At 37.9% G+C, this 24659-nt stretch overlaps 1 protein-coding gene across 4 annotated transcripts in view; it reads right to left on the bottom strand.

Moving 5' to 3' along the window:
* Positions 1-4042: 4042 nt before the first annotated feature.
* LOC132122786 (protein-tyrosine sulfotransferase 1) overlaps positions 4043-24659 on the bottom strand; it is a 37838-nt gene continuing 17221 nt past the window's right edge. The window contains exons 3-6 of one of the 4 annotated variants that reach the window (XM_059533196.1): positions 17455-17653; positions 5867-5917; positions 5008-5073; positions 4043-4820 (exon numbers count right to left, since the gene is read on the bottom strand). In XM_059533196.1, coding sequence (XP_059389179.1) covers positions 5038-5073; positions 5867-5917; positions 17455-17653 — 286 coding nt within the window. In that variant the 3' untranslated portion in view covers positions 4043-4820; positions 5008-5037. The remainder of the gene's footprint in view (positions 4821-5007; positions 5074-5866; positions 5918-17454; positions 17654-24659) is intronic. The other 3 variants (XM_059533197.1, XM_059533199.1, XM_059533198.1) reach the window with 3 other exon arrangements.

Raw genomic sequence — 24659 nt, 5'->3', positions numbered from 1 at the left:
TCTGATCATGTCCCAAAGAACTATTAGAAACTGATCTGACTTTTCAAAAATTTGATTTTAAATGAGAAATGTCACTAAATTTGCTTTTAGCACGTTATGGCTGTATATCATCAAACATGTCTCACTGCCCTTGTTAAAGAATCATTGCATGCTAGTTGCACATTTTTATTCACTTCCATACAGTCTTCCTAATCTTCCATGTACACTACTGCCCAAAAGTCTGGGATCAGTACGATTTTTCTTATGCTCATCAAGGCTGCATTTATTTGATCAAAAATACAGGGACAAAACGTAATATTCTGAAATGTTGTGATGTAAAATAATGTTTTTCTATTTTATAGAAATATACATTCAAATCTAATTTATTGTGATGCAGAGCTGAATTTTCAGCATCATTACTCCAGTCTTCAGTTTCACATGATCTTCAGAAATCATTCTAATATGCTGATTTATTATCTGTGCTGGAAACTGTAGTGCTGCCTAATGTTTTTTTGGAAACTGTGACTTTTTCTCAGGGTCCATTGATGAATAAAAAGTCCAAAGAAGAGCATTTATTTAATATAAGAATCTTTTCTAATAATATACAGTACAGTTGAAAAGTTTGGGGTCAGTACATTTTTATTCTTTCTTTTTTTTTCAATTTAAATTAAAACTTATCTTCTGCAAAGAACTGTGAAATTTTTAAGAAGTGATAGCAAAGATTAATATCACAAGATTATATTTTGAATAAATGCTGTTCTTGTGAACTTTTTATTCATTAAAGAATACTGAAAAAAGTATTGCAATTTCCAATATATATATATATATTTATTTATTTATTTATTTATATTTGGCATCACAACTGTTGCTAACATTGATAGTTCTAATAATAAATCATATTAGAATGATTTCTTAAGGATCATTTAACACTTTATACTCAGTAATGGCTGAGCTGTGCATCACAGAAATAAATTATTTTTTAAAGGATATTTAAATAGAAACCATTATTTTATATTGTAATAACATTTAGCAAGATTACTGTTTTTTTTTTTTTGGATCAAATAAATCCAGCCTTAATGAGCATGAGAGACTTCTTAAAAAAAAAAAAAAACGTGACAAGTCTTACTGATCCCAAACAACGGCAGTGTAATTGATGCCTAAGGCTGTTCAGAATGGAATACTAGCAAACTGAATGCTTTTTTTCACATGAATCAATGTTATATTGGAAATGGACTAAGTCGAGCACATTGCATTGTGGGAAATTATAATGCAGTTTGCTGATATAAGCTACACATTTGGTCATCAAGGTATTTCATGCATACAGACAATTCACACATTAGTATGCATAACATATACTGCAAAAGTAGTATGCTAGTATCCTATTCCAAACAGCCTAAAATCCCCCAAAACAAAAACCAACTGTATTTTATTCTAACAGTTGACACAGACGATGAGAGAAGTGGTCTTATGATGTGACTATTGGTCACTGCCTCAAATCTTGCCAATTCCTTTTGTCCTTGGTTCTGGTTGAATGTGTGCGAGGGATGTTTTAGCCCTTATGACAGGAGCTCGTGTACCAAAGCCTCTAAAACATCTTCATCCTTGACATACAGATTTTCAGCGTTAAAACGATTCTCGAAGACTGTTGATTTGATTAGGTGTATAAAAGACAAATCATTTCTTTCCATTTCTACTGTGAGACATTTATTCTCTTTCCATGTGCATTATTGCACTGTAAATAAAGAGAAAAGCCCTGGATTTCTACGAGGACATTACTGTCAGCTGTATTTTTTACTTTGGTTTTAGAGACTGTGCTTACCTGGAGAGCTGTACAAACTGAATGTGGGAAACCTTTGTTATGTGTTGACTGTTATGTCCTTTATCAGCGTTGTGCACTGATTTCTAATCCTTTCAAACATATATGTATAGATTTGTTTGGACGCCAACATCAGAATGAAGTATGCATTGTTATGGATGTATCATTGAATGTACATGTATTATGGAAAAAAGTTGTTACTAAAGATTAAAACATTTTCATATGCAGAATTATTTTTATTTTTTGCCATCTGTGCCACTTAATGTAAAAAAAAAAAACAATTCTTGGAAGTTTAAACAGCAGATCAAAAAATATATATTATAAAAATTATAAAAATATTTAAATATTAAGTTTGGGGACAGTGAGATTTCAAATTGAGCTTCAAATTAATTTAAGCATTACGTTGTCAGCAAATTATAGCTCTTTTTTTTATTACATTCTATTCATCCAATAATCTTGGAAAAAAAACATTACAGATTCCACAAAAATATTAAGCATCACAAGTGTTTTCATAAATGTTTCTGAGCACCAATTCCAAGTCCTTCTCAAAAAATTAGCATATTGTGATAAAGTTCATTATTTTCCATAATGTAATGATAAAAATTAAACTTTCATATATTTTAGATTCATTGCACACCAACTGAAATATTTCAGGTCTTTTATTGTTTTAATACTGATGATTTTGGCATACAGCTCATGAAACCCAAAATGCCTGTCTCAAAAAATTAGCATATTTCATCCGACCAATAAAAGAAAAGTGTTTTTAATACAAAAAAAGTCAACCTTCAAATAATTATGTTCAGTTATGCACTCAATACTTGGTCGGGAATCCTTTTGCAGAAATGACTGCTTCAATGCGGCGTGGCATGGAGGCAATCAGCCTGTGGCACTGCTGAGGTGTTATGGAGGCCCAGGATGCTTCGATAGCGGCCTTAAGCTCATCCAGAGTGTTGGGTCTTGCGTCTCTCAACTTTCTCTTCACAATATCCCACAGATTCTCTATGGGGTTCAGGTCAGGAGAGTTGGCAGGCCAATTGAGCACAGTAATACCATGGTCAGTAAACCATTTACCAGTGGTTTTGGCACTGTGAGCAGGTGCCAGGTCGTGCTGAAAAACGAAATCTTCATCTCCATAAAGCTTTTCAGCAGATGGAAGCATGAGAGTGCTCCAAAATCTCCTGATAGCTAGCTGCATTGACCCTGCCCTTGATAAAACACAGTGGACCAACACCAGCAGCTGACATGGCACCCCAGACCATCACTGACTGTGGGTACTTGACACTGGACTTCAGGTATTTTGGCATTTCCTTCTCCCCAGTCTTCCTCCAGACTCTGGCACCTTGATTTCCGAATGACATGCAAAATTTGTCCAAAAGTCCAGTGCTGCTTCTCTGTAGCCCAGGTCAGGCACTTCTGCCGCTGTTTCTGGTTCAAAAGTGGCTTGACCTGGGGAATGCGCCACCTGTAGCCCATTTCCTGCACACGCCTGTGCACGGTGGCTCTGGATGTTTCTACTCCAGACTCAGTCCACTGCTTCCGCAGGTCCCCCAAGGTCTGGAATCGGTCCTTCTCCACAATCTTCCTCAGGGTCCGGTCACCTCTTCTCGTTGTGTAGTGTTTTTTGCCACACTTTTTCCTTCCCACAGACTTCCCACTGAGGTGCCTTGATACAGCACTCTGGGAACAGCCTATTCGTTCAGAAATTTCTTTCTGTGTCTTACCCTCTTGCTTGAGGGTGTCAGTGATGGCCTTCTGGTCAGCAGTCTTACCCATGATTGCGGTTTTGAGTAATGAACCAGGCTGGGAGTTTTTAAAAGCCTCAGGAATCTTTTGCAGGTGTTTAGGGTTAATTAGTTGATTCAGATGATTAGGTTAATAGCTTGTTTAGAGAACCTTTTCATGATATGCTAATTTTTTTAGACAGAAATTTTGGGTTTTCATGAGCTGTATGCCAAAATCATCAGTATTAAAACAATAAAAGACCTGAAATATTTCAGTTGGTGTGCAATGAATCTAAAATATATGAAAGTTTAATTTTTATCATTACATTATGGAAAATAATGAACTTTATCACAATATGCTAATTTTTTGAGAAGGACCTGTATATTCAAATAGAAACGTTTTACTGAATTTTTGATCATTGTAAACGATATAAAATATAAAAGAAAGGCACAGACAAAGTATGCAGTGTATCAAAATAACCACTAGGGGGCAACTGGTTTAGATAGAGTAAATGAACGAGGCACCTGGTTTCCTTCTGCTGATGTAAAAATCTGACTAATATCAGCATATTGGCTGCCAACAGCGCTCAGGGGTTTATTTCATTGAAAGAAATTAAAGAGTACATAATTATGATTTACACAAGTACAAAAATAGCAATCGTAAAAACAACATCAAACATCACCGATGTGTGCTCCTCTGCCAACGGAGAAAATGTCAGTGAGCCTCTTCTGTTCAACACTGGCAGCTCATTTATTACAGCTCTCAATGTACATCAGGTCACTCCATTGTGATTGCAGAGAACAAAATGCATGTCTCTCTCTACACAAGACTGAAGTCTTGCACATCATTCAGTACCCAAGGAATTGCACGTTACAAAGGCATGGAAATAAAAAAAATAAAAAAAAACATTAAGATTGCGTCTCCTAAAACTAACACTCCTCCATAAATATTTCCTCGCTGCTAATTAAATCCACTGTATTTTCTTATAACAGAATCACAGGTTTGTGTAGCCAGGAAAATTAATGAAAACTAGAGTACAGTGTGGAAAAAAATTTTTTACAAGAAAAGAAGAAAACACAAAATTCAGAACAGAACTGACATTCTTAGGCCACAATTGTTACAGTACAACATCAAAGGCCAAAACTGTCCTCCAAAGAGCGGTCCGGGGTCCAGAGGCCTGTGTCTCGGTCGGTGTGTGTGTGTGTGTGTGTGTGTGTGTTAGTGTAAGTGCATGGAGGTCCCAGCACAGCGGGGGTGACGCAATTCCATCATGGTCCCATGGTATCTGCCTTTTTCCTCAGTCCTGAAACACAGCAAGCACACAGCAGCTGAGTTAAAGAGCATGTGACAGAATGTACGCAAATTAAGGCCTATGTGCCATATTATGATGCTTTCAAAGCAAAGAATATTGTAAAATAACACATACAACATTAATGGTTCAAAACAAAGAGAGAGTACAGTTTGCAAGTTAAGATGATAATAGCGCTCACTTCTATTGATAAAGCTCTCGTCTTCTCCTCCTAACTCGGGTTTGGCTTTTCTGGGGACTTCTGAAGCTGTGATATGAGAAACATGTGTTACACATGTGTGGACACAATAGTGTACTGCGTGAAAGAACAATTTTCACTGTATTTGTATTGTTCCGAGCATTCCTTCAGCGATTTTAGGTTTAATTTCTTCTTGAGATCAGAAGAGCAGATCTGATGAGAGTGCGTGTGAGTTGAGTTGTTCATTTGCAATCAGTGATTAAATAGTCAGATTTTGAATCACAGCAATGTCGGGGTTTTTTCAATCGTTTTGACACCAAAGACCCCCAAATATGATGACCATATTGCAAGACATGCCCTTCCTAAACGATAGAGGTGGCTAAATATGCGCAATATGAAAAATATTAAACATGATGTAATAAAAACAACATATTGTTTGCACAATTTGTTTGTGTTCTTATAAAATCAGTTACATATTTAATCACATTTTGAAGATCAAAAATAATGCTATGAAATCACCCCAAAACATGCTGCTGTCCCATCATCTGTCCAAAAGGGGGCAGTATAGGACTTGTAGTTAACACACCAGTCTGAGCTTATGGAAGAGTGTTTGAAATGAGGCCACAGATCTACAGCTAATGTGATCAGATCAAAAAATGAAAGCGTGAGATCAGAGGAGACCACAGGACACCTTATTAAATAGCGTTATGATCAGAGATCACATGAAGAGCAAAGAATCAGAATGAGTGGAAAAAGATGGGAATTAAATGACCACCATTTGATTTACTGAAGAAGAACTCAAATCATTTTAAAAAGCCATTTGTTATGAAGAGCTTAAGGACAGGCAGAGTATCTACCATACCTGTGTTTTTTCTTTAAGATAATCGGGTAGCTGAAATTCACCCTTAAAGACCTGGAAAAACAGAGAGCTGGTTTTACTATTGCGAACACAGGAGCTACAGTCTTTCCACAGAAATCAGGGCACTGATCATTCATTTCACATTTCAAAGCTCAGATTCTTCCCTTTTCTGGTTTGATTTCTCCACCTGAAGCCGTTTTTAATCTCTAAAAACATCCTTACATCAATACAAACCTCCAGAAAGCAGTAATGGCCAAATGAAAAGTCTGGCTCTGAACGGAAAACAGAGTCCTCTTATGTGAACCGCTCTCTCGCGCTGCTAGGAGGGGAATTGTGTCAATTGCCAGGGTGTCTAACTTCACAAAATACACGAGCTCTATCCAGGGATGAAAGAAAGCGTGAAAGGCTGTGAGATTGAATGAGAGCAAGGATGAATGTTTGGTATGAGAAGCAGCCAGTACGTCTGCTCCAGAGAGGATGACAGTCTCCAATTAAGACACATCCAGCTGATCTCATTTCCTGGCTTTCTAAGCTTAGGAAATTGCGAGTTGCGAGTTTTTAGGTATGTTTGTGTGCCACAGGAAAGAAGCGCTGACCTGATGAGAAGCCAGACAACTTGGCGATTGAACCACTGTTTTAAAACCCTTTCTGCTGTGGCAGGTCTAGACTGCAAGAAACCTGAAGCACTTTACATTAATCCACTGCTGCTGGAGCTGTCAGTTATTGGAGCTCTATGAAGGCGTTTTTCTTATTAACGCCTCAATTCATTGGTCCAGGATCTCTTGTTCAGCCAAATCATGAATAAATAAACTCTTAAGAAGCAGTTCTTTTCAGTGAATCAAAAACATTCAGCATGACCAAGGTAGTCTGATTCATGATCAAAGACTCTCACATACCAGCTCTGCATTTCCCAAAAACATCGTAAACCTAAATTGATTGTAACTCCATTGGTGACAATGCTTTTGGGAAACGCAGCACAGTTCTTTTAAGTGAATTAAAAACATTCAGTACAAATTGTGTAGGCTGATTAAAAATTACTGGCTCGTAAGAGTCATTTATTTATGAGTGAATAAAAAAAAATGCAGTACAAAATAAATACTCTACCTAAACTATGTACCTTCCTAAACTATAAATGCAGCTAAATATGAGGAAAATTATTTAACATGATGTAATTAAAGACAACATTTTGTTTGCAAATTGTTTTTTTTTTGGTTTTGTTTTTTTTACTTTGGCTACTGTGTAGTCAGATTTTAAGCAAAAAGGCTACATTATAATAGAAATATACCCAAATGAATCAGAATCTCTTTGAACAGAGCTGAATTAAGAGCCTGTGAATCAGAATCAAAGCAGGAAATTTGTATGGATAGTCAGCCTTATTACACAATCAGAAAAAAACGCATGTTTGGGGTAAAGAAAATCTGAAGCAGTTTATATACAGTAGTTATAAATGGCTTCCATAAACAAATCGTTACATACGATTAGTTGATTTTGAAAATATGTAGTTTTTTTGGGGTTTCTTTTGTAAAGGGGAACTGAGCGATTTTGGCTCATTCTCTCCATCTAAGCCAGCTGAACCATGGGATATGACTGTTACGCAAGCCTTCAAACCCAATTACCAAGAGTAGTCTCCAGGGCGGGCTGCTGGTTACAGAGAGCTGGTTTTCACTGTTGGGTCAAGATGTGGGGGTTGAGGTTCAGGCATTGGGTCTAGAAGGAAGCGAGTTCTTTGGGTTAGAGCCGAGTTGGCTAGCCAAACTTGTGGTTCAGAGCCTGTGTGGAATTAATTTGCAATGAGAAAGGCATGCATTTTCCCGTTTCCCATTTCGTAACAATCTATCACTCATCCAAGACTGTTAGCCACACTAAGTCCTGTGAATGTTGCATTAGAGGTGAGGACTCGGAAGTCGTATGATCACCATGGCTGGAGAACAAACAATAGTTAGGACAAAGACAGACTCTTGCTCACATATTTTGGCTGTGACTAGATCTGATTCATTCATTTTGTAAAATGAATGAGTAGGACATGTAGAACACAGAAGTTAAAAAAGTATATTTTATCTTATCCTGCCCCCAAACACTCCTTCATATCCCCATTAAAACAAGTGTCTGACGAGCAGGTCTGTGTTTGCTGCAATGATGTATCTGCTTCTCTATGTTGGATTTAACAGCAGTGACACACATACTGAGACAGCCAAGACCTCGTATGACATTAGTTTGGCTCGCTTCAATCGTGAAGTGAATTTTCCAGTGCTGATGTAATAGGACACATTTACTCTTCAAGCAAGAGTTGTAAGTATAGAGAATAATCGGACAAAAGCTGTGGGTAACTGAGGGCGTGTGCAAATGAGACCATCATACAGGCACAGTCCTTCAGATCCTTTCAGCTCTGGAGCTCCAGGGAAGCGGCGGTGGAAAAACTGAGTGTGCAGCCCAGCAGGAGGATTCTCTACTGCAGTGTTTCAATCAGCCCTCCTGCAGCTATCAGTACGGGCTGCTCTCTGAACAGTAGGTTTGACTTCTAGAAATGCATGGAGCCAGAAAATTAATCATCCAAAAGAAGCAATAATTGGCAAAATGGGAAAGGAAAAAAATATTATGTAAGAAAAGCTCATGCTGGGATTAAAATAAAAAAAGGACTCATGTTGTTTCAAGACCCATATGTCTTTGGGTAAAATGTGGAAAAAAATGATAAATTCCATAAAAGCAGTCCATATGAGTTGTTCACTAGATTACAACCCTCCTGAAGCCCTTCAATAGCTTAACACATTATGCACATTAACATCTTTATTGTTCTACAAATTTAAGTTAAAGGTATAAAACCATTCAAAATTTTGGAAGCAATAAGATTTTCTTTATTTTTATTTTTTTAAATAATACTTTTACTCAGCAAAGATGCATTGATCAAAAGTGACAGTAAAGTCTTCTTTTTCTTTTTAAACTTCTTTTTCAAATAAATTTAACAAATAACAAAGTTAACTACATTAAATGATAAGAAATGTTTCTTGAGCACAAACCAGCATATTAGAATGATTTCGGAAGAATCATGTGACACTGAGATGTAATCATGCTAAAAAAATTCAGCTTTACATCACAAGTATATTAACATAGGAAACAATGATTGTAAATACTCATATTATTTAACAGTATTACTGTTTTGACTTTACGTTTGATCAAATAATTGTTGAAATGGTGAGCATAACAGTACTTTTTTTCCATTAACAGTTTCTTCGACTTTTCTATAATAGGCCTAGCTTTGTTTTCATCTAACGCTCACTTAAATCTAATCTTTAAAACTTTAATAACAGTTATCATCATAACATGCAAATAATTATTGGCTTACCAATATTAATATAACTGCATCCTTACAACAACTAAATGAACAGCCCTAAATAAAACAACCACCAAATCTCTTTCTGTTCTCTTGAATTTTTCATTTGAGGATCAGCAATAGAGGTGGAGATAGCAAGGGAAATCATCATTATGTACAGACATGCATAAAGAGCTTATAGTGTAATGCCTAGGACACAGCAGGGTGGTCTGATTAAGAGCAATGAGCGGTGGCGAGCAGACAGGGATATGACAGATCTGTGCAGCACCACTACATCCAGAATCACCTGTTGTAGAGACGCAGCCGAGCGAGGAAGAATCCGCTGAAGAGCTGGTGCTCACTGTTCCATACCACAGAAATGGCAAAAGCTATTCATCAAAGATGAATGAAACTGTTGTAGGACAGTCATATAACAACAGCTCCTCTAATGCAGGAAGACACTGCTGACTCAGTGTGTTAACACACACATCAGACGCTTTACCATGACTCGATTCTTCTCTTACCCCATTAGCCTCCAATACAGTTAAACATGACCATTTCCACATTATGCCACTAGCAGCACTGTTGAGACCGACTTATTGATCTTAATATCAATTTCCCAACATAAATCATAACGAAGCTGCAAAATCACTTAATAGGCAACGATTGTGGCTTTGGACAGGATTCAAAATGTACTTATTCACAGGAGACCTATGAAAGACAATTAAAGGGTGGAAAAACAAGACTGACACTTGCTCTCTGCATCCTGCGATGTATAGAAGCTTTAGTGAAGAGCAACAATATGGGCAAGGAAGAGTCAATCTAAACACTGAAACTCACAGATGCCTTGATAAGATAATGTCACTGAAACTTGGCCAACTACACTATATACACCTGTCTTCATGTTACTGCTGCCCTACATTGTTTAGGTGAATCATGTTTTATCTGCATAAACAAACCAGACAGAAGTTAATATAAGCAAAGGAAACCATCAAAGCGTTTACAGCTAAGACAATACATGAGATGGCTATGGATGCAGTTGACAGGAAATTTAATTTCTTTGTCCTTTAGTCCATGCATATCAGCATAAAGCCATTTATAGAGAGTTTAACAGCTGTTTTTAATGTTTTCTTGTTTGCTCTTGGCATGACTTCATAGATAACTGTGTCCTGGTAAAAATGTCAACCGGACCAAACTTCATGGCTCGAGTTGACACAGTATGACTGTTTGCAAAACCCACAAGTGTTCCTTATATCTTGTTAGCATAGAATTACGCTAATCTGTTTATTTTTCACTAAATGGTAAGACAATGGACATGTGATAGTGCTACCTTCATTATACCAAATGAGTCTGGAGTGCTCAGATCAATATCATCTAGTATCATCTAGTAAAGCCTCAATACTTATTGAGGCTTTACACACTTGAGTTCCCTCAATACTAATGGTGCATTACTGTCACAAGAAATTAGGTCTGAGTTTAATTACCACAAGACACAAGCATTAAAAAGTGCAATGATATTGAGAATGGGTTACACTGCTTTTGTAAAAACACTGTTTAATGGCAGGAAAAGGGTTCTTAAAGGGACAGTTCTCACAAAATGAAAAGTCTGTCATCATTTACTTACCCTCATGTTGTTTCAAACCTTTAATACGTTATGAATTCTGAAGAATCACAGCAGATTGTGTTTTTGTTTTGTCTATAAAATAGACCCCACTAAATTCCAAAGATATTTTGGACCCCACTGACTTTTATTGAACAGACGAAAACTAAACAATATCTTCTTGTATGTTCCATAAAGGAATACAGGTTTGAAATGACATGATGGGTAAATTATATTTTTTATTTGGGTATTTATTAACTGATATCACTTAAACAGGAAAGTTGGACCTTGTAAATTTTTGTTTAAATATTACATGCAAAATGTTTTTTATTTTATTTTTATGAGTACAATAGCATTTAGACACCCTCAAAGCTAAAATACATAAAAGCTGCAAAACTCTCATTGTGACTTTATTGGGTCTTAACAAGGACTTTATGAAAGCAATAAAGTGGTAGTAAAAATGCTTCGAAAGTTAGCCCGTCTCAGGTATTTGATACTGTAACTGATGCAACGTTGAGTAATCCAACACAAATACTTGGTTTTTGGAAGTTAAATCCAACAAAAATACTTGGTTTTCCTCGAATCTGTCTCAAAACAAAGAGGACTAAACCATGACATGTTAAGGCAGAGCAGCTGCAAAAGTCATCAGATCTTACAGACCTCAGCTGTAACCCTGAGTTCATGAGGTCTCTTCTACAGACCTGCACCGTGACTCTGCAACATCGTAGCTTTTTTTTCTGATGAGCTGGAGTCTTGCAGTTCACCTCTGTTTCCAAGGAAACCTCGCTATTGAGAGGCTTGCGACTTCAAAGCCTTCAAAGACTTCAAAGCCATTTCCACAGCTATCCAGATACTGTACAAAAATATCAAGAATATTATAAAATATTATATATATTATATAATATTATATAATATTATAAAAAGCCGCAACGGCCTGCTTAAAGCAAGGACATAATTTGAAGGAGACCAAAGAAAATCTAGAGATGAATTAATCAAAAACGCGGACGGTCGCTGTTGGAAAATGAAGTATTCAAATAATGTACAAGCCTAAACCCTCCTCTTACACTGAAGGTTTTCTCGTTTTAGAAACACTTCAGGCAGTTGTTTTTTATGCAAATGTTTGCAGTAGCAAGAGCATTTTGAATAATTTAGAGAGCTCTAACTTAAAATGAGCAATCAATTTCCTGAAATATAAAAATTGCACATTTAACTAACTCTGTTTATATAAAGACCACTGTTTTAGCATTTCGCATTATGCATGATAGCGATCTTACAAGCGACAGAATTCCTTGTGCACTTCTCACTTTCGCACCACAACATAAGCAGATCCTCATCCTCGGTGGGATGCACTACTCTAACAAGAAGCAAATATACCAATACCAATCACAATAATGCTACATTTGGATGCTCCTGTAGGAATAAACCATCTCATCTGCATTCAGTTATTGAATTAAATAATGAATTTAATAAATCAATTTCAGCAATCCGAGGTCTGAAGATGCACCACGAGCAAATTAAAGACCGGCTGACCTACTGTGACAGCACTACAATACTTAAAGCACAGAGAAACCCTGTGTTTAATGGATGTTAAAACGAGTCGAAATAAAACGGCTCATATTCTTCACCTTCTGAAGCTCAGCTTGCTTCTCAAACTTCAAAAACAGTCACAGCACAGTTCACAAATTTTACTGCATATGCTCTGTGTTACGGCCTGTCTGCATCACACACACCTTGTGAGCAGATCTTAGATCTTCGCTGTAGTGTGTGTGTCGTACTTCATGAAGAAGGAGAGAGGGGGAGGCTTAATGTATGATCCATGCAGCTGTGTTTGATCCAGGGGAAATACACATTAATATGCAGCAGATGTGCTTCTCCATATGTCTCTCTCTCGCTCACACATATACACAAACTGCCTCGAGTCAAAAGATTGATCTGGCTGTTAAAGGAAAGGGATTACAACAATAGCTTTTTAAAAGCTGCGCAGGACACAAGCATGCACAAAACTGTCCAAAATATGCAGAAACCCAAACAAATGCATTAAAGATGAAATACAAAACAAACAACATGCTCCTGCACCCAGTTTTAAAAGTTCCCTCTTTCATTTTGGAGCAAAACAACGTTCATGTGTGCCCATGTGTGTTAAAAACATTTACAGTGTTGCAGAATTTGCTAGTTGAAAAACTGTTCTTTTCAAACAAAACAGGGATCTGAAGATTGCAGGGTTTCAGTGAAAAGAACAGCATGAGTTTTATTCAACAAGTGAAACATATGTAACTGACAAAGATTGGCACCAACTGAATGGCTGAGAGTGATATGTCCAAAAGAGCAGAAATGGCTCAACTAAAAGGAATCTTACTGCAAAGTGCAATTGCACTAGTGTCAAGTTGACAACCGCTTCAGATTTTCATGGAGTACATGGAGAACAACTCATTCTCATGCACGGATAGTCGAACATTCGAATATTCGTTCTGCTCTAATTATTCGATTAATAAAAATGATATTCGAATTTAGCAATAAAATAAAATAAAACCTAATTTGGTCACTTTCTGTGATTCTCCACGGCATATTTGAAGATGTATGCAAGCAAAAAATAATTAATGAATGAATCAAGGGCCGTTCACATATCGCGCCTAAAAATGCGTGGAAAACGCTAGGCGCGCAGCTTTCTCCTTCTTTCCAAAGTGCTCGGGCAGAAGCGCCCCTGAGGCGTGTGTTGTTGCTAAGCATCAATGATGCGCTCTCACCATGAAGACGCAGAAATTTCAGCAAAGGATAAATGGATTTGCAGCACACAAAAAATCGCTTTCAGTAGCTCTGCTACTAAATTTATTTCAAAATGGCAATCCATATACAGCTATGATCAGCTGTTCCTTCATCTTGGCTGAGCTTTTTACGTTGTTACGGGAAAGGATGAAGCTTAATGGTTAGTTCTTGTCACATGACCTGTGGTGCGCTTGCGGCATTCTGAAAAGTTGAGATGTTTTTAACTCCTGGAAAAAATGGGCGCGTCCCACCGCGTGCGCATCGCGACTGCGTCACTTCCATTATGAGCGTGCATATCGCGCTCCTATATTGGAAATAACAAACTTGAGTGCGCAAAAGACGCGATATGTGAACGGCCCGTAAGAACTGCGGTCTTCTACAGTACTTCAGATATGCCGTGGAGAATCACAGAAAGTGACCGAATTCAAGAACATTGTTGCGGCCTTTCATCTCTCAAGCAACGAATAAACACCGCTAACTTGGATAATGCAGTGAAAACTCCTCTTCTCGCGTCTGCCCTAGACCCTCGGCACAAACATCTCAGGTTTCTCGACGAAAACATGAGAGAAGTAAGAAAAAAAACTTTTTTGAACATTATCAGAATATTTTCCTTGATGCGAGTGGCGCGGATGCACCGCCACCTACGATGAAGAGGATGCAATGCCCACTCGTCGGAAAAGGCTGAGCCAGTTCTTCAGCGATGATTACAGAGAGTCCAGTCGAGACGAGTGGGAACAGTTCTTGCTGGAGCCATGTATTCCACCAGATGAGGATCCCATTCAGTGGTGAAACGAAAACACGAAGCGCTTCACAAAACTTATTCGCTTAGCACACCGTTATTTGTGTATCCCGGCAACGTCAGAGCGTTTTTTCTCCGCGGCCGGCCTTATTGTTAACAGACTAGGAGCCGACTTTCCCCCGATCATGTTTACATGCCCGTATTTCTTAACAAGAACATGTAAAACAATAGAAAAAAAAGCAAAAAAGATTTGCTGACAGTTTAAAAGTTTCAAAGTTAAGTGTAGGCTACGTTCTACAATAGCCTAATTGCTGCAGGCTGCTTTACGTTTTTTCTTGGTTCACTTTGTTTTTTTTTTGCTTTTAATCTGTACTTTTGTTTGTTTGCACGCATTGTTAAAGGTTTTCAGCAACAAAACACGATGTATAATGTTCAAGCTTATTGTGTGTAAGCTTGTTCAAAATGACGGAAACAATAAATGTTGCTGAAAAATAACGTCTGTCTCATTAAACTTAATTTAAATAAACGAATATTCGTTTTTTGTGAGCTCAAATATTCGAATGTGATATTTGCGGAAAACGCCCATCCCTATTCCAAAGCTGTACAACTTTCTTCTGTGGAACACAAAAGAAGGTATTTTGAAGAATGTTTTTAACCATATTTATAAATCTTAATTGGATTTCAAGATATTCCGACCACAAATACATTCCTACAGTTGAGAAAAGGGCAACCAGGACAAAGATGTGGCCAGAAAACTTTGCCCAGCTGTGTCAATGCCACAGATAGTTTTCCAAGGATAGGAATCTGACACAGCTTTTCCCATAAACCCCTCGGAGCCGGACTGGCACATTGATAGAGATTGACAGGGGCCTCGTCCCGACCTATGAGGAAAAACACCACACTCTTCATCGTGACTGTGTCATAAAAATGCTTTCCACCACAGTCAGCACTCCATCAAGTCATGCAATTTTCCTAAGTTCTGTGTCATTTCAACATGGAAAAACACTAATAGAGTGAAGATTTATATCTGGCCTTTCATTGTGAATGACAAGACCATGTAGCCCACCTTGAATGGCGTGGTATTCATTATTTAGCAACGCAAGGGAACACCGCTACAACCAGAACTGTTTCCCTGTAACTCAAAGCACCTCGAAACCTGTCTGCTTGAAGAAAACAAAAAGACTGGAGCTATTCTGATCAATTTTTCTCAAAAAAAATAAAAAAATAAACAAAAGCTCTTATGGAGTATTAAAAACATTTTATATTCTTTTTTTTCTCCATAGTTTAGCTTATGATTTCGTCATTAACTGATGCAAATGGGTAGAAGCTGTGAGCAAGCATGGAGTAATACTGCTGATGTAAGAACTGAGCCTAAATTCTCTTTATTAAAACAGGACTTCCAGTCTAAACTAGAAGAAAGGGTCACTCTAAAGTAACATTTCAGTCATGTGATCATCATTTTGAGCTATCGATGATAAAGTGAGCAAGCAGCAACTTTTCTTGAACTATCATCATAGACTGAATTAGCATCCAAATTGTCTTGATCTTAAGCTCAATAAACAAGGGAGAGAAAGGAATTACACAAAGAATTTAGATTAATGGAAAATAAATGGTTGGTCAAATTGACAAGCTCAGCTCATAATAGAATGTACATTTATTGAGGTTCGACAGTGGTAAGTTGGCTTTATATCCACCAGTGAACAATGAATCATTAGCAATCAAAATGATGATGGAAACATGGATTCAATACAGTGTCAATCAATATTTGGTTCTTTATAAAGAACACCCACTTCATCTAAATAATGTGGGACTGAGAGAACGAATACAAAATGATGGATGGGTGAAGTGAGATTTCTAGTGTCTACCTAGGAGTAGATCTATAATAATAATAATGCAAAACATAAAATATTATATATATATATATATATATATATATATATATATATATTTTTTTTTTTTTTTTTTTTTTTTTTTTTATGTGAAACAGAAAAATAAAAAACATTTCATATTTTTATATTTATGGACCAAAACAACAATAAGCTGTAATTTTTCTACATATTTACTTACTTAAAGGGTACATAACATACACAGTTTCACCTAATCTCATGTTAATCTTGAGTACCTATAGAGTAGTACTGCATCCTTCATATATCCAAAAAGTCTTTAGTTTTATCATATTTATAAAAGAAAAATACACTGAACACTGTAAACTTTCCCTCACATCCAAAAACGCAGTTATTTGGAGGCATTCTCGAACAAATCCTATGCAGCGCTGCCTACGATTTTGAAGCGCGTTGGTGTGCGTGGTCTCAATGTGTGTGCACGGGCGAGCTTTTCCGGAAGAAATGCTCATATAAGGAGTTTCTCTCTCGTCTACATCATTAGATCCACGATCGAAAAAAAACAGCCGAAACTTGTACCAACCCGGAAGTAAGATTTTCAGCACAGAAATTCTCTGTCATTCTTCTAAATTATTTTTTAAAACTTTGGCCATGTTTAGCATGAGAATCCATCTCTTTAACACTCTGAACAACTCTGAATACATGAAACACCATTGTACCCCCCCTTTAAAAACCATAAAATGCAGAGATTTTATATGAACATTTTTGTTTTGAGTCACATCTATCTATCTATTTTCATTTATCAATAAATGTCAACAAATACAGTCTATTGTAACTATTTTGTATATTGCAGTCCTGTCCCTCAGTCTCGATATAAGCCTTTCAAACCAATAAACAGAAGATCTTTCAATAAGCATTGCTTCAAAATCTAAAGACAAACACGAGAGAACCCAGTAGAGCTTTAACAGCTCACATACTGTAACAATTATCTGATCTGCATAACCCTCCTGTGCTAGTCCCAGATGTGCAACTCACAAGTACCCATTTTTCACATGGAGCTGCTCACACATGCAGGATGTGTGGAACTGAAATTACTTTTAATAGTTGGATTAAAAAGTAAAAAGCACAAAAGCTAAGTGATCCTCTGATCCCAGTCTAATAACATACAGCCTAGCTTGAGGAACACTTTAAACCCACATACATGGCTATGTGTCCGATACATATCTGACCTAAAAATAGCAGCGGGATGATTTAAAAGCAGATGGAGAAAAATGGGGTTGAGGTGCTTTAATGTAGAAATGAATAAAGTTACCACAAAAGATATTTAATGGCGATGCTCACCCTTCTAGTGTTATCCAGGACGAGGGGGTCGGGCCGACCGTAGTTGGGAGGGTTGGCGTGGGGATCATAGCCGAACTTGGCCAGCATGGGGGCGATGACAGGCATGTCCCGCAGCACATCTGGGGGGATCTTACCCACCCATTTGGATAAGGCCTCCACGTTGACAGGCTTGATCACCTGATCTGTAGATCTCTCTACCCTGTGGAGCAAAAGAAGTGTGTCAATGGAGCAGAAACGTGTGCAAATTCTTAACGCAGTGGACTTATTGGGTCTAATTAGATCAAGTAATGCAATTAAAGAAAGCTCTAGGCTATGATGTTTCAAAAAAACTGCCTTTCATTCTCTCCAAATGCATCACATTTCATATTCCACTCTTTTCTTTGTATTTGATTGAGGTACAATGACACTGATGGATGTTTCTAGATTTGCTAGTCTGGCAGAGTTTCAATGGCTTTATGCTGATATAAATGAACGTACCGGTTTTATTGAACTCCAATAAATAATTAAAGTCTGCTTTTTACTGCTTAAGGTAGTGCATTTCCCACTTTCTATCTTGCTAAATAAGCTGCTTCCATCTCTTTATCATAAAACGTGCGTGGATTCAAATTTGCAGAGATATTAAAAATGAATCAGGCATTATGTCACATCCTAGGTAAAATATTCATATGTCTAAAATGAAACATTTATAAAGCCATAAAAAAGCAGTACAAGTCAGGTTTTGTTTAGAGAAAACACATAGAAGAAAAATTGGAAAAGAAAATTGGAAAATCTACTGGACACCCATTATTGTTCTCTTATGACAGCATATGGGAGCTACAAATATTGAAAATATTCAAAGCCGAGAAAGTCAAGAACATCTACAGGTTATGCCATAATGCCGGGGAAGTCGTGGCCTAATGGTTAGAGAGTCTGACTCACAATCGAAGGGCTGTGAGTTCGAGTCTCGGGCCGGCAGGAATTGTGGGTGGGGGGAGTGCATGTACAGTGCTCTCTCCACCCTCAATACCATGACTTAGGTGCCCTTGAGCAAGGCACTGAACCCCCAACTGCTCTGCGGGCACCACAGCATAAATGGCTGCCCACTGCTCTGGGTGTGTGTTCACAGTGTGTTTGTGTGTGTTCACTTGTGTGTGTGTGTTCACTGCTGTGTGTGTGCACTTCGGATGGGTTAAATGCAGAGCATGAATTCTGAGTATGGGTCACCATTCTTGGCTGAATGTCATGTCACCTTTTTATTTTTTATTTTTTTATACTACCCTTGAAAGTCAAAATAATTAATTATATTTTGTATTGATATTCTTTTCTTGACAATTAAGCACAATATCACATTTCGTCCCCTTGGAATTATAAGGTTCTATCTGCATTCCGAGTAGTTTTAATATATTGAGCTCTAAAATTTTTGCATTCCATTCGACTGTGTAGACAGAACCTTATTGTTTTTTAAATAAAAATCCCATAATGTATACAACATAAAAAAATCTATCACATAATGTAAATAAGTTGTCACAGAATAACAATATGGGAATAACTAAACTTTGACATAAATGTCAGACAGAACCTTATAATTCCAAGGGGACGATTTAGCGATACTCATGCTGGCATGCATGGGAGTGTGTTTGCATGTGCACGTGTTAAAACAAGTGAACGGCCAGCAGTCAGTGTGACAACTTGACTCATCAAGCCTTCTCAAACATCACTCACAGAACTGTGACAGGAAGTGATGGGAAGTCCAATCCTTTTCCACAAACTGTTTTTTCAGACAGCTTGTTTCAATGAACACGCTTCACCAGTTTGTTTACATAATCACGCGATGACATCACGTACAAACAATGTAATAATTAAAGCACTTAATGATGTGAGATGATGATGATTACAAATGATGCTCATATCAACAGCTCATCAATTTCAGGCATGTCCGAGTCTGAACTGTTTCCAGTGACTCCAGAACTGTTGAAACCATTAACTGACTCTTGACTTGAGAGAGAACCGCTGTTAGTATACTACAGTTGACACAAGAACTACCACCATTGGATCTTTGGGAATATATAGGAAACATTTCCTATGTTTTTTTTTTTTTTTTTTTTTTTAATCATACATGCTGTTCAGCAAAAGACACCCAAAACATACATTCTGCCCCACCTTTAAGAAACCTTCGTCAGTTGTGAAACAGTTTGCATGTTGGAACTGTTCAAATGACTGTTCTTGTCAGTTTAGTGTGCTTTTGGACTAACTGGAGCACTGAATGAGTTTGCAAAAACCAGCATCATAGGACACAGGCTCACTTAGAGTCTTAATGACTGTCAACCGTGTCCAAAGCTAGTTCTGATTCAGTAACTTGAAGATCATGCAAACTTGAGCCAAACCATTTCAAACAGTTCAGTCTGGTTTGGTGAAATGGTTCATGCAGCTTACTAAAAAGAACTGGTTCAAAAAATGATTAATTTGTGAACTGGACCATTTATGACTGAAGACATCTGCTCTTTATAAATACAAACTTAAGGTCTAATACTTTGTAGTGTGTGTATTTGGCAATCTAAAAATCTTAAAATGAAGGACATCTAATCCTTGTCTCCTCTTATTCCTGGAATGTAGGAAGACCGCAGTCTATGACTTATTGCATGCACCTTCCCATCACACCCTCAGCGTTAGAGACCTGCCTTTCTCCCCAGGCACCACAAGCTCCATTTATACTGGCAAGCCGCTCCGCTGTACATTTCATTGTTCAAGTCCCTGGCCGACGCAGTCCTTCACTTCTCTAATCCATTTACATTGGAATTGCACGTCGGCTGCAACGTGATTAATAGATTTACTGTTTCCCAGGACAGTGAGCACTGTTTTCTTTCTTTGCTGCAGTTATTTTCCTCAGTGGAAAACTCAAAATCATTCATTGAAAAACAGAAAAAGCAAGCACACATAAGCGTGGACAGGAGGAAAAGCAATTTCTGACAGCCTGGCAGTGGATGCGTCGTGCCATTCTCTAGAAAATAACATCCTCTGTTCAGCAGTTGCTATGGCCCACTCATGCCAAACACACAGTCTGCCTGCACTGGCACTAATTGGTATGAATCTCTTTATGATACACAGCTGACACCCTCTGAGGTGAGATTTGCATCTGTAAGCTTTGTAAAAGCACAAATGCTGTATAAGATGAATGAGAACAGCGGTGGATGTTTTTTTGCAGTAGCCACAGAACAATGATGCAGATAAGCTGTTTGATTTAACCAGAAGTGCTTAAGCTAATATCCCAGATTTCAAATTTTGAAAAAAGACTAGAGAGGAATTACAAATTACAGCAGTGAATAGCGCATTCCTATGGATGAAATGCATCTTAAAATAGAGGATGAAACAGAGTGAGCTGCTGCGGGAAAGATGCGTGATCCAAGATGCCCGAAAGATGACAATGCTTTATTTTTAACTTCAAGCTAATGCATTAGTGTAATGTTTAACACGGCTTGTCCTGTCAGGCGTTTTGACAGATGCATGAGCCATTTAATGTGGGAGATATTTTTCTTCATCATATACTGTAAACTGCATTTTATGGTAATATCCTTTTCTGTAAATGTTACATATTGACGTGAATGTTTCTATTTTTGCATGAAGGTTCATCCTGACAGCCTGTGTTAAACTTCAGACTCCACTGAATGAGAACGGAATTAAAATTCAGCGTAAAAATATTAATTTTGCTGATATATCTGTTATATATCTATATCTATGATAGTAAGTGTAAAGGGATAACAGAGTGTGATTAAATATAAATGTAAGACATTTCTTATATTTACAGAATAAAGAAATGACAGTAACAGGTTACTTTGCTCAGAGTGAATGTGTGTTCCTGCAGAACTTTCTTCTTATCTGTTAACACTGAGATTGTTTTTCTTTACTATCTTCATCATTATTTCCATTTTTAATACAGGGAATTAAACTGTCCTTTGTCCATTTGTCCGTTTAAACTGTGCTGCACGTTTGTTTGAAGGACAGCATTTTGCAGGATGTGGAACAGTGTGTTTTGTCAATAAAAAAAAGAGGGTTTTGATCCAATTAATTGAAAAAATAATCGTTAGTTGCAGCCCTAAATGTAATCATGAAAATCTTAATACTCCCATATTTCCCAGAGAAGGTGAGTACCTTCAGTGTGTGTTCACCACCCACAGCCCATATGTACAGTAATTGCTCCAACAGCAACACAAATCACCATGCTGTCTATAAACGGCCGGGTTTGAGAGATGGAAGAGATGATTTAATTCTGCTACTGCAACATCCATTACTCCACAGCAGGAACTATATGAAAACAGACACTGCATATATCATAATATGATGACGCGGAGGGTGGCGATCCACTAGATTTTTTGCCGCACTCACTCAATACAAACACGCTGCCCTTTTCTCGCCATATTGCGAGTACAAAAACACACACATATGCATTTGTAAGGTCATGCAGAGCTCCCTTCTGGAAGAGTGGCTTAATGGACTCTTAATGGCTGTTTGTCAATTATTCATGGAGGGCGCTAGAGCTTTTTAGCATGGCGGCGGTGTAGTACTAAAGCCAAATAACAAAGTCCTGAGCTACATGGGCTGCTCGTACTAATGGCCAGTTCTCTACCACTAGTCACTTAAATCATGCATTCAGAATTTATGTTTATGGGCAGGTCCATGTCTGGTGGAACATATGTAGGTGGTGAGCTGCTGATCAATAGAAAAAAACAAACAGATAGAGACCCCGTGCTCACAAATCTAAGTGCAGAGAGCCGCATCCCTGGCAGGTGTTGTGTGCCAAATTTAATGGACTGTTATTTGTACGTCCTCTCTGGGATAAAGGGCGGTTTCAGTGTTTATTACGAGCCATTAGGACCCTAAAGGCTTCCCTCTGCCTAAAATCATATCAGTGCCTCCTCTAAAATGAGCAATGGTGGTTTAGTTCCCCTCAAGGACTGCAGAACCATGAAGGCTTGAGCTGGAATACTTTTTCTGATGCATGCAAGGAGAGCAAAGATGCCTCTTTGGCCGAGTCCTACAGAGGAGCTGCTCTGCTGGGCTGCAACATCATGCTTGAGAGGTGTTGTTGCATCTGAGTGATGAAAAATGTAGGCATGTGTGCACAATGCTAATTTATATGAGGCCTTTAGAATGAATGTTACACAACAGGCCTAACAGCTTTGTCATTGATCCGTTTAGGCTTAACTACATAGAATATCGCTGCTCTGATATGCCATTTCGTTTACAAATTATGAAAGTATATAACTGCTTATTGTAGTAACAAGTGGCAGTAACATTTGTAGTGGACTTCTTTTATGTTATATTCAACCGTCTGAAAACAAAAAAGGGTACACAACCTGTGTAAATAAATTTACCTTTATCCATTAGTAAAAACTTAAACTATTTATAAAATCTTATTAAGAAATAAGTCTCTCAAAATAAGTCTCTCTCTTGAAAAATCATGCTGTACATGTGTATGTACACACATACACATAATCCACAAAATATACTTTGGTCTTTATTCAGAAATGCAAATATACCCCCACCCCCTTCCCCTTATAATGCATCCATATGCAAGTTTGAGACCTTCTGTTATTTGAGTTGAATCTTACCAAAGGATCAGTTGATCCAGTTCACGAAACAGGTGTGAATAACCCATTCACAAACCAGTTTATCTCTAGTTTATCTCAGCTGACTGAATTAATAATCTAGTCACAGTTTTTCAAGTGACTGAAAGAAACTCGAACAGGTTTAGAACAACTTAAGGACGAGTAGAAAACAGAATATAAATTTTTAGGAAAACTATCCCTTAACATCTCACTAGAGGCAAAGACGGTCAATGAATAATAACTTTATACTCTCTTCATTTCTTATAGATGGAACAAAACGCATATAAATGCATATATGATCATTTTATGTTTTTCAAAACTTGACAGCCAGAGTTACAATTATACTTGGAAAAAAAATGTGAAGGATACTATAACTATGCTAAACAAACTTTAAAGAACAGGAGAAAACACATATCTATAATGCATCTGCAATGAGCTGCAATATAATGCTCCCTTTTTTAATGAGCATTTGTTTCTTATCAATGTAGACAGCGTGATGAAGTATGCATGTGTTACTGTCTGGAAAGAGAAGACAACCGCCATCCATCCCTCATCCATCTCTCTCCTGAGGGCTAGGTTAAGATCTCAGTCTCTCAAGCTCACTGTCACTGAGACGTGACAAACAGCAGTACTGTTCACTTAGCGTTCATTAAGGATTTTTATGGATATCCAAATCAGTCGGCCAATCCTTCACGGAGCCCACTGAAGGACAGGAACAGGGAGCTTGTCACTAGAAGGGCTCTAGTTAATCTAACAGAGCCTGGTTTGGACTCACTGGAGCAGACATAAGAAGCACTCAAGTCTTGCCTCAGGACACATGGGATATGGGTGCAGAATAACAACAACAGTACAATACCTGTTGAAGTCACCACAGATCCTCCTGTGAGATTCTTCCTACAGAACCGCATAAATCTCCAGAAATTAAATTCTGATCAAGCAACAGAAAGAGGCATTAAGGATGTTGCAATGGTAATAATACAGAGGCTGCCAGAAAGGAGAGTTGGGAAGCTAGTCCACAGGAGAGGAGTAATGAATAGCCGTATTTCACATGACAAACCAACGTGGATGTAGTATGTCCAGATTACTGTACATTCACACTACACAAATCCATACTATAAAGAACAAACTTTTTTTAATGGATACTTAAATAAATGTAGCACCTACTCTAATTTGGTCTGCAGCCATATCACCCTGGAGCCCAAGACCGGTTTCCCACTGAAGCTAAGCAGGGTTGAGCCTGGTCAGTCCATGGATGGGAGACCTCCTGAGAAAACTAGGTTGCTGCTGGAAGAGGTGCTAGTGAGGCCAGTAGGGGGTGCTCACCCTGAGGTCTGTGTGCGTCTTAGTGCCCCAGTGTAGTGATGGGGACACTATACTGTCAACAAGCACCGTCCTTCGGATGAGACGTTAAACCGAGGTCCTGACTCTCTGTGGTCAGTAAAAATCCCAGGATGACTTTCGAAAAGAGTAGAGGTGTGACCTCGGCATCCTGGCTAAATTCGCCCATTGGCCTCTGCCCATCATGGCCTCCTAACAATCCCCATATCTACTGATTGGCTTCATCACTCTGTCTCCTCTCCACCAGTAAGCTGGTTTGTAGTGGGCGTTCTGGCGCACTATGGC

The sequence above is a fragment of the Carassius carassius genome, chromosome 41 (assembly GCF_963082965.1).
Source record: "Carassius carassius chromosome 41, fCarCar2.1, whole genome shotgun sequence".
In the NCBI taxonomy this organism is placed as follows: domain Eukaryota; kingdom Metazoa; phylum Chordata; class Actinopteri; order Cypriniformes; family Cyprinidae; genus Carassius; species Carassius carassius.
The sequence above is the reverse complement of the archived record's forward strand: the minus strand, read 5'-3'. Positions and strand labels throughout refer to the sequence as shown.